At 44.2% G+C, this 11,026-nt stretch overlaps 1 protein-coding gene across 2 annotated transcripts; it reads left to right on the top strand.

The window, feature by feature from the left end:
- The first annotated feature begins 3,996 nt into the window (after positions 1 to 3,996).
- On the top strand, positions 3,997 to 8,833 carry LOC142893030 (homeobox protein orthopedia B-like). Of its 2 annotated transcripts, none has more exons than XM_076033254.1 (3): positions 3,997 to 4,211; positions 4,553 to 4,968; positions 7,257 to 8,833. In XM_076033254.1, the coding sequence occupies exons 1-3, from the start codon at positions 4,175 to 4,177 to the stop codon at positions 7,758 to 7,760; spliced, it is 957 nt and encodes a 318-aa protein (XP_075889369.1). In that variant the 5' UTR covers positions 3,997 to 4,174; the 3' UTR covers positions 7,761 to 8,833. The 2 variants fall into 2 exon arrangements, with proteins under 2 accessions (XP_075889369.1, XP_075889368.1); XM_076033253.1 differs by having other exon boundaries at positions 4,000 to 4,250.
- The last annotated feature ends 2,193 nt before the right edge of the window (positions 8,834 to 11,026 follow it).

Raw genomic sequence — 11,026 nt, 5'->3', positions numbered from 1 at the left:
CATCCACAGTTTTGGTTGATTATACAATACACCAGTGTCAGCAGCATCACTGCTGGGACTTTGAGTGTGTCATTTTTAGGGCTGCCTCCTTTTAGTCAATTAGGTGGCTAATCAGGCATCAAAGAAATAACATTTTAGTTGAATAGTCAATATTTATGATCTCTGCGGAGTCATTAAATCATCACAACTTCACGCGTTTGCCGCAGATTTATGAGGCACTTGACTTCCCTCTACTCTGCACTGGGACCAAACGACTGAAGACAAACTAAAGTGATTTTTTTTTTCTTCCGTGTGTTAAAAAGAAATCATCGCTGGTTATGATGAGAGCTATGAAGATAATTGTGTTGCTGTTATGCAAGGGAGGACTGTTGTAAGCTTAATGAGCCCGTGTATTCGCGGCTGTTTTCTCTTCCTTGGTGGTATTGTCGTCATAAATCTCCTCGCTCGCGTCTTAAACTTTGATGTATATGCTGACGATACACATTTTCTTTCATAACTTCCAACAGGACTTCGGCTGTTTTCTGAGGTTCTTTTTTTTTTTTTTTTTTTTTTTTTTTTTTTGTTAATCATCATCACGAACAGACGACTGAGCTCTCACTTGTGTGTCAACGACGGAGAAAGTGAAACATTTTCACAGCTGCGTGAACATCATCGATATTTCTCATTTTCCTACTCCAATGTATGTCCCTCGCACCACGCCCTCCACACACACACACACACACACACACACACACACACACACACACACACACACGCACGCACGCACGCACCCGGCACTCCGTGACACACACCTTTTCCTCCTCATTAAGGAAATCGCTCTTCTTTGCTGATTATTTTATTTGAAGCCGTGATTACCGCTATGTGCACCAGATCACGCAGTGTAGCGGCGACCAGGCGGAGGGCAGCGCCTCTAATTGGGCCATGAGATGCTGCGGGTGGTGCAGCAGGACCGGGTGGCCAAAAAAAAAAAAAAAAAAAGAGGAGGGGAGCCTCTTAATGGTCCTGCCCGTCTGTGTGGTGCTTCCTCCTCGGCCTCGGATGTAACGCACTCATGGCTTCGCTTCTTATATCTCCGACTGTCATCGAATTACCCGCGCCAAACTACTGTGTGATGTGCGAGGGAGCCGTCACCGCCGCGCAGCACATTGGGAAATCGATTCCTCTCTTGGATTTCTGTGTAGCTGATTGGATGTAGATGCGCTCGCGGTCGAACAACAAGAGAAGAACAAGTTCTTCGTTGACAAAACGCAGTGGCCTCGTGAAAAAAAAAAAAGAGTTCCCAAATCTTTCACCCGTAAGGCCGCAGAGGGTTTGTGTTTATTCCGTTGCGCCAAAAGAAGGGGGTGGGGGGGGGGGGGCGTCCATATGAGCAATGGATTTACCGCACTTTGATTGCTAAAAAAGCCGCGGCGAGCGCGGACACGGAATTCTTGATCTTTGAAATTGCTCGACAGAATTGCATTTGTTTTTTGGTGCGCTTCCATTAAAAATGTCTCCTCGCGTGTAAACAGGCGTTGTGCACTCAGATGCGCCGCATTAACCCGAGGGAGGATTGCGTTCCGAGTGTGTGTGTGTGTGTGTGTGTGTGTGTGTGTGTGTGTGTGTGTGTGTGTGTGTGTGTGTGTGTGTGTGTGTGTGTGTGTGTGTGTGTGTGTGTTGTTTTTTTTTTTACTGCGGGAAGATTGATGCGGTCCAGTTAGGGAGCCTGAGTGAGACATAGACTCATTTCAAGAGGGTCCCTCTGATTACTGCAATAAGTTACAGGCTGCCGATCGGACAGCTGACGGGAGATCTGCTGTCCGGGCTGCTGCTGCTGCTGCTGCTGCTGCTGCTGCTGCTGCTGCCTCGCAACAAACTGCACTATCAATATTTATCAAGTTGGTCCGGAACACAGATGGAATAAAATAATAAAACCTTTTTCTTAGCTGTTTACAGGATCCACCTTAACCTGCATATTTTTTTCCTCAACCATTTTCCTTTTCGTTTATTTATGTCCTTATTTATTATTATTATTATTATTATTATTATTATTATTATTATTATACACTTTATTGTTTTGTTATTGTTTAATAATTGTATGTAATTATTATGCTTACTATCGTACTGATTTGATTTGTAATGTGTGCATTATTCAGTTTTTTCGATAAAGCTTCAGTATATAATAAGATAATAATAAAGCCCTTACAATACCATTATACGACAACCACTACTACTACTACTACTACTACTACTACTAATAATAATAATAATAATAATAATATAATAATTTGTTTTAGTTTGTTTTATTAACTTCTTATATACATATATCTATATCTCTATATATGCGAAAAGTAGGCCAAATAATTAGCCCAGTTATCACCCTCCCACCATTACCATCTCTCTATTAAGAGTTATCTGTTATCCAAATTTAGCAACATATGAATTGAACTATTTTGGCTGTGTGTTTGATGCTAACCCATGCACAAAAGGAGTCCGCAGCAAACGGGAATTTCATTTATTTTAACGCCGATTTCAGGTGTCTTCTTCATGCCCTTACGGAGTGACTGAAGTCGCTCGGCCGTTCACAGCCAGACACACACCCGGTGTCTCCCTGACTTCTCTCTCGATGCCTTCTCCCAAAAATCCACGGGGATGTGCTGCTCTCATCTTCCCCTCAGCTCACCTCATCTCACCGGACCTCGCACCCCGTCCGTATAACTTCAAGTTTTTCCACGCTGTGAACGCATACAGGCCGCTTCCTTGTGACATCCCGGCAGATTGAGGAGCATAAAAGATGAGCTGCCTTTGTGCTGCTCGAAGGGACACACACACACACACACACACACACACACACACACACACACACACACACACACACACAGTGAGAGAGAGTGGGAGAGAGAAGTCTCCGCTCGGACGCCTCCTTTGTGCGGCCATAAAGAAGCGCATTGAGTCCCAGGCGGTGGTCTATTCAGCGGCTTCACCCTGACATCTGCCAGAACCCCCCCCCCCCCCCCCTCCTCAGCCCCCTTACCACCTCTACTCCAACCACCGCTGTCTGCACGAGTGAGAGCGGCGCGTGGATCAATGACTGTCCTGTTAATTGTATAATAGACCTACTTATGGACCCCCAGTTAGAGGGGCTACAATCGTTTAGGGTCCACCACATCTGATTCTGTTTGAACCGAACCGGGCCCTAAACACCTTTAATTGCCGCGGCGCTGATGAAAAGTCAATGTGAGCTAAAGCGCCGCCTGATCGGTAACGGAGCTTAAAATCCATCTGTACTCATTTATTTATTTATTTAGCCGATTTGTCTCCACAAATCACCCGCCAGTGTGTAATGGGAGTGATATTTGTTTTGCTCGGGACCCAAGGTCTGGGCTCTGGGGTTCTGGGAGGAGGCTGCCTCCGGAAGGCGTTCATCCCAGGGCCAAAGTCCACGCTGCGATTCCACCAAAAGACGAGGTTTTTATTTTTTTTGTAACGCACAACAAAACAAGCTTGAACATATTTTAAATGCTGTGGCTCTTAAGATGTATTTTAAATGCTTCTATTAAACTTAGAATCCTCGTTAACAGCCCACTGACTTGAATAAAAAAATAACAAAACAGAATTTCTTAATTAATCGCCTCATAATTTGCACGAAACCGTCGTTTTTCACCTCGAGCCAAAAGATGCAACGGACATTTCGCCCTGCAGCTCACATGCACTATTTTTACATCTCTGATGTCTGTCTTATATGAGCAGGGGGATCCTGTCACACCTGTACGACATTAAACAAACACATTAAGACGTTTAACGTGGAATAATTTAAGCATGAAAAAGCTAATAAATCAGAGGACGGAATGGCACAGGATTCGATTAAATTGTTGTGCGCCGTGCACGTTGGGCTCTGCGCGCGCACCACGCGCAAAGATGCCGGAGGGGAGGGGAGGGCGGGGGGAGAAAAGAGGGGGGAGTCACGTCGCTGACATTTCCCAGCTCCGGCTCTGATTGGCTCTTATTTGAGGAAGCTCACGGGTTCTTTCAACTAATAAGCGCCTCCCCGTCGCTCTAAAGGGCATTATAATGCAAGGGACCCCCTTTTTTAACCACAAACCGAATTTTCGTTCATTTAGACCATATACACTTTTTAAATTGCCCCAAAGTTGTGGGATTTTTCCGAGCGCGTTTCACCCTGGAGCGGTATGCCATGCTTTCTCACGCCGACCTCCTGGATGCTCGGCTCGGTGAGTTATCATCACTAAACTCCGGCCCCAAACTCCAGTGTAAGATTCCAACTTCTTCCTTCTTCTAAACGTGATAGATAGATAGATAGACAGTTTGCGTTGTTGGTAATGTTAACTGTTTTGCTCGCTGTTGTCTTAATATTTCCGTTTTGTGTAATGTTTGAAATGTCCAAATATTCCATCACGTAACGCTACAAGTATTGTTATTTTCCGCCCAGAATTAGTTTATTTATTGGTTAGGGTTTTGTCTTTCAACCGAACTGCCTTCCATTTTGAACAGCGAGTCTGTCAAACGCGTTGCCCCCTTTACCCAAAGTCTCTCCCGCCGTTCGCCTTGTCAGGGATGAAGGATGCCGCGGAGATACTCGGACACCGAGAGGCTCTGAAATGCCGCCTGGGCGGCGGTGTTCCAGACCAGGGCCATCCAGGAGACATGGCGCCCGGCGCAGACTCGGTCGAGGGAACCACTCTGTTGCCGGGAGAGGACATCACCACGGTGGGCTCCAACTCTGCCGGCATGCAGGTGAACGGGAAGGACCAGGAGAAGCAGCAGCAGCAGCAGCAGCAGCAGCCGCAACAGCAGCAGCAGAGCTCCAGTCAGAGCGCCAGTCAGCAGAAACAGAAGCGGCACAGGACGCGCTTCACTCCGGCGCAACTCAACGAGCTGGAGCGGAGCTTTGCCAAAACGCACTACCCAGATATCTTCATGAGAGAGGAACTGGCGCTGCGGATCGGCCTCACCGAGTCCAGAGTTCAGGTAAACACCGCTGTGGTGGTTGTGTAGTGTGCGCTGCGTGACGGACGGCGCTGCATGCGTGACGGTGCGTTGATGTGGAGGAATGCGGCTTTGGAAACCGCTCTGAACCTTGCGGGCATCGATTCAGTGTCTCAAAAATATCCAGCAAATATACCGGAAGTCGCTGCGATTGTAGTCTAAAATGATCCAAAACCTGTGCTTTTTTTTTTGTTTTGTTTTTGTAATTTGTGGAGCGCTTCAGCTATTTGTTGTTAGCTGCCTTAAATTACCGTCAATGAGAAATGACTAAAATAAATAGTCGTGTCCATAAGTTCCCGAGCTTTCAGTGCAGACGATTATTATTATTATTATTATTATTATTATTATTATTATTATTATTATTATTAGTTTTAAGCCCAACATGTATGTGTATATATATATATATATATATATATATATATATATATATATATATGTATTTTTTTTTAACTGTCGCGCATGTTCAATCAAATCATCGCAGCTGTTGCAATAAATGTGAACCAGCCACTTAATAATTATTTCAGGCACCATTACTTTATAAGCATCACCCGAGTTGATTTTCAAAAAACAAAACAAAAACAAACGAAAAACAAAACAAAAAAAAACTAGACAACTGGGGTTGATTAAAAATGCGTGAGAAAAATTTGGACTCAAGCCACAGAATCACACGATTCTGGATCAGTAAATATTAGTCTGGTCGTCTGTAGTTTTTTTTTAAACTAGCTGCTCAGTTGGCTGTCCATGGTGCTGAAACACCTCTAACCTCCCCGAATGGAAACACTGAAACTAATAATAATAATAATGATAATAATAATAATAATAATAATAATAATAATAATAATAATAATAATATTAATAAAATATTTGTCATTACCCGCATATATTGGGTTTTTTGCAACTGTTTTTGTTAAGTGCGACATTTACTTGCAACTTTACACAATTAACGGGCCACAGCGACGTGTCACACTCCAGAAAAAAACATCCACGTTGTATTATTGTTGTTCTATATTCCAAACACGAAACAAGAGCCCTCTTTCGACAACACAGCTGTGACGTACAGCGCTTGTTTTCTTTTCGAACAAGCATGCAGGACAACACCGCGGGCTCCCATGTAAACCAAACACATCACCAACCAATTTCAGTCTTATTTACAACAGTGGACGGGCTATTAACCAGCAATGTGAAATTCATGCAAATGATCCCCGTGAAAGCATTAAAAACCAGCGTCATCATTAGTCACCTTGATCATCATTCCTTTATTCCATCTCGGCCGCAGCAGGTTCTGCTTTGCGTGGCGCTCGCCGTCGCTACACAACAGTGCGGGTTGCCGTGCGTGCATGCATGGATTCTCTCACGCTCTCTCTCTCTCCGTCTCTGGGTTTTAAAATGCTCTATCAGCGACGTCTTAATAGGACTCCAGAATATATTGTACTTTTTTTTTTTTTTAATGGAATGAGAAATTGCATTTTCTTTCTCCCGGAGTGTAATGGGGTTTGGGCGACGTTTCACGGATGGCTGAGCGGAATGAGAGAGAGAGATTTCACTTTTAATACGGAGTCATCGACTCACGGCGCCAAGCGCACATTAATCACGGGCCAAAGATGATGCAATCTTTACTGAAGAAGTCCAACTTATCGCAAAGGCGTCTATGAATTTGGTTATAGACCTAAAAGAAAAAAAAAAGAACGATGTTAGACGTTGCAGTGATAACACATGTATTGGGTTTATTTTTCTTTAAAAACAAACAAACATGTTATCCCTGTATTGTTCCTTTTTCACTATTATCATCAATTATTGTCACATCGATATCAGCTTAATTGAATTTGAAATAATTTTAAAGTGGGCCCACGTAGTAAGGGGATAATTCTAAAGTAATAACGTCACAACTCAACAATAATAATACTGATCAGAAGAACATGGTCAATAGCCTTGAATGGTACTCTCATGGCCTCCACTGCCCGCCTGCTGTTGAAGCATAGTTCTGTTTTTTTGTTGTTTTTTGTTTGTTTATTCGTCTGTTTTTAATGATAATGGGTTCGTTGGCCCAATAAAGAAGGTTTCGTTCCGTTTATCTCTGTGGTCACGCAGAACACGATCAAACCCATGATTTCTTGGCGATCGCCTTTATGATATAAAAGACCAGCGGTAGTGCCTCGCCGCGGTATTTGCACAATTAAAGCCCCCGAGCTCGCAAATTGCGGCCGCCTGCAACAACCTCCGGGTCTGATCCCTCGCCGGCTCACGGTTCCGTGTGTCTGCTCCCCCCGCAGGTCTGGTTCCAGAACAGACGCGCCAAGTGGAAGAAGAGGAAGAAGACCACCAATGTGTTCCGCTCCCCGGGGACGCTGCTGCCTACACCGGGCCTGCCCCAGTTCTCGGCCGCGGCCGCCATGGAGAACAGCCTGTGCTCCTTTCACGCCAACGACTCCCGCTGGGCCACGGGGATGCCGGGGGTGTCCCAGCTCCAGCTGCCGCCGGCCCTGGGCCGCCAGCCGGGCATGCCGCAGTCGCTGTCACAGTGCAACCTGGGCCCGGGCCCGCCGCCCAACTCCATGGGCCTTTCCAACGGGCTCTCGTCCAACGGCTCCGGGCTACAGTCGCACCTCTACCAGTCGCATTTCCCCGGAATGTCGGCCTCGCTCTCCGGCCCCACGAACGTATCGGGCTCCCCGCAGCTGTGCAGCTCCCCGGACAGTGACATGTGGAGAGGGACAAGCATCGCCTCGCTGCGGCGCAAGGCGCTGGAGCACACAGTGTCCATGAGTTTCACTTAGTGACTGTAACACCTTCTCCTCCAAAACAACCCCCCCCCCCCAGCCCCTACCCCCCCCTCCCCCGTCTCGGCCGCCGGAATTGCGGCTGTTGTTCAGTTTAAGCCCAACTATTTAAAAAAAAATAGAATAAAAATGAAAGTGAGATCGAGTGAACAAATCAGGCCGAAGTGTAAAAAAATGTGTGTGTGTGTGTGTGTGTGTGTGTGTGTGTGTGTGTGTGTGTGTGTGTGTGTGTGACGTTAGGCAGAAAAGAAGACTAAAAAGAAGGACACACTACTGATGGACAGATGGAGGATAATAATTTGTGTGTGCGTGCGTGCGTGCGTGCATGTGCGTGTGCGTGTGCGTGCGTGCGCGTGTGGTTATTTATCTCGCTATCTGAAGAGGATTTTATCAGTTATTATAAATACTGCTGAGCTCTAGACTTCAGGCCCCCGACTAACGGGAGCCGAACAATCGTCGTATTTGCGTTTTCACTGGGTGTGTCTTTACGCACACATGTTATTGTGTTCAGGTGAAATTGTGTTATGTCAAACAAGTTATTTATGAGACTGGGTATAATGATTTTTTTGTTTTGTTTTTGTTTTTGTTTTTGTTTTTGTAAGCAGCCTACCGCACGCTACACCGAGGTGACGGTGGGGCCGAGTGAACTGGCTTTCAGGCATGCACCGTGCATGTGGATTTAAAAAGCTTGGATGATTTAAAGGCGGCAGACGGTGCCCCCTCAGACTGCAGGGGAAACTTTTTATTAAAGCGATAAAGTAAGTCGATATAATAATAATAATAATAATAATAATAATAATAATAATAATAATAATAATTGAAAAAAAAGAAGATAATAATAATACAATGATCTCTCAGTAGGCCTACTCTGTTTTAGGATGTTTTGTGTAGATCAAACATTCTTGCTATGTACCCGCTGGTCTTTTTTGTGACATGTTTTAACTTATTGTATGTGCTATTACTTGACACATTTCTTAAATGTTTGAACTTACATCGAATTGCACCATATTGACGGGTTTGTACCGATTTGAAACGAATAAAAGTAATTTTAATGAATGTCAAAACCCGGAGCGATTCGTGTGTCCGATGAATTTTTCCCTCTCTCTCTCTGACTTTTATTTATTTATTTATTTATTTATTCTGGTGCGTTCGTCACGGCACGCGGAGAGACTGCTTGCGCACACGTGGTGGCGCGAGTCCGCCGCGTGCGCCCCGAATAAACGGGATTGTTCCGAGTTTTTACAGCGTCTTGTGAGCTTCGCGAGGGCAGGGTGACTGACAGCTGCGGTAAAGATGTCACCGCTTTCACGTGACGGTGACGTCACCCAGGTGAACGGAGAAGAATCGCTGTCGTTTTGGTTCGGCTGTCGTCGTAAATACTGCGAGTCTCCTTGTTTATAACAGGGAGACCCCTCGGAGAAAGCTGATTTGGGATAGATAGATAGATAGATAGATAGATAGATAGATTATAAATTTTGCATCTTAGTCAATTGTATATCCCCCTTCAGGTGACAATATTATAATTTCTGTGCAATAAATGCCCATCCAGTAGGCCCTTAATGAGGTCATTCACAATTTGAAGCCTGAGATGGACAATCATTGGTTTTCCATTTACTACCACTAGCAGTCGCTCGTTTATTGATTATTGATATTTACATGCTGAATATTTTTTCCCCTGCTCATCATACCCGGCCCTCGCTTCCTGAGAGGTCAATACAAATGGTTTCATAATACAAATGGTTTCATAATACAAATGGTTTCATTTGTTCCCAGGCACAAACTGACTTTGTATGTTGCCTGTTCACGGTCTTTTAATAGCACAAAATAAAAGCACGGGGAGAAATGCTCTACCTGAAGCCTTTGAATCCTCCACACTCAGAGCTTTTCTGGAAATGTGACCTTTAACACAGGGAAAAGTCTCACTGCGGTGACTTCCACCTGCAAATCGCCCTCATGTGAGGAAGCATGACTGTAAATCCAGCTGACACGGGAGAGTATACAATTTTTCCATTATGAGAGTGAGCAGACCTCACTGTCTGTGTCAAAGATTATGAGTGTCAACTTGAGCCTGAAATCACAGCAGCTCAAATTAATCAGCGTGTTAACCCCATCTCGTCAGCGCCGAGGCCAATTTACGGTCGCAGGACGGTAATTGATGAGATATGGCATTACCATAAGCAGTCCCACTGCCTGTAAACTTATAATTGGAGTTTCTGTAACAATGCAGAGGGGGGGGGGGTTAAACAAAAGATTAATTATAATTAACAGAAGTATATTACGTTTCCCATATTAAACAGTTGGTTCCCACCTTCTCTATACTGACAAATTTCTCTGCGGTAATTCAGCAAATTATTGAAAATACCAACCCAAGTCAGGACCCTGCAAAGAAAAAAACAAAACAAACAAACAAACAAAAGTATTCCAATTATGTGCTTGTGAGTGTGAGAAATAACACACTGCTGTGTTGATTAGTTTTGACAAACTAAAGTTTTCCAGTATTCAATTGAAAGCTATTTTAATATTTTCTTTCCTGTTTTCACGTATAACAACAGATTACTCTGAGGTTATATTTACTGATTACATATTGAGCCAAAGAGAGAAGTTTTTAATTGCACTAAAGAAGCAAAGTAAAATAACATAAAATCTTCTTTTTTTTTTTTATTTTTTTTTTTTACTTCTTTTTTAAATGTGTGGGAGGTCAAAGTGATTATGTGGAAACTAGTTGTTAATTAAGCCGTTGGAAATGACTGTCAAACAACGTCGGGTGAATTGTGGAGGCATGTTGGTGTTGTTTCTTCTCCAGAATTAGCGCCAAATGATTTTAACCTTTAAATGTGGGGAAAAAAAAACATATTTTCCAAAAGATAAATGCAGTTAAACATACATAGAAACAGGAAAGTGCTGTTTAATACCAGTAGTCATTCAAAATCAATCAGTGTTCAGCTCTCCTAAACATTATGCACACTGTAAACGCTACTAAACATGTGCAGTATAGTTCCAACAGGAGCAGGTAGTCCAAACAACATACAAACGGACAGTGTGTGCGGGCGTGTGCATGTGCCCGTGCACGCACGCTTAAATCTTGCCGAGGCCCGGCCCACCTGATCCAGCCCTGTGCTGACTACTGTGTCCTGGGCTGCGGTAACAGATGTGAAATCACATTACCCAAACGCTGCAATTAGTCTCACTCGCTCGCGGGTTAATGAGTTTGTGGAAATGTGCGACCCATTCCTCATTAGGTAATTTCTCATGCACTGATGAGG

This window comes from Nelusetta ayraudi, unplaced genomic scaffold (genome assembly GCF_046127955.1).
Source record: "Nelusetta ayraudi isolate G7.1 ecotype Tasmania unplaced genomic scaffold, CSIRO-AGI_Nayr_v1 ptg000041l, whole genome shotgun sequence".
NCBI lineage: Eukaryota > Metazoa > Chordata > Actinopteri > Tetraodontiformes > Monacanthidae > Nelusetta > Nelusetta ayraudi.
Note: the sequence above shows the minus strand (reverse complement) of the source record. Positions and strands in the feature narration are given on the sequence as shown.

Bases quoted from the DNA above. Each gene is read 5' to 3' on its own strand.
- LOC142893030 (XM_076033253.1), top strand. From the start codon at position 4,175: ATGCTTTCTCACGCCGACCTCCTGGATGCTCGGCTCGGTGAGTTATCA. The intron at 4,251-4,552 runs GTAAGATTCCAA...TCGCCTTGTCAG, and splicing joins CTCCGGCCCCAAACTCCAGT to GGATGAAGGATGCCGCGGAG. The intron at 4,969-7,256 runs GTAAACACCGCT...CTCCCCCCGCAG, and splicing joins TCACCGAGTCCAGAGTTCAG to GTCTGGTTCCAGAACAGACG.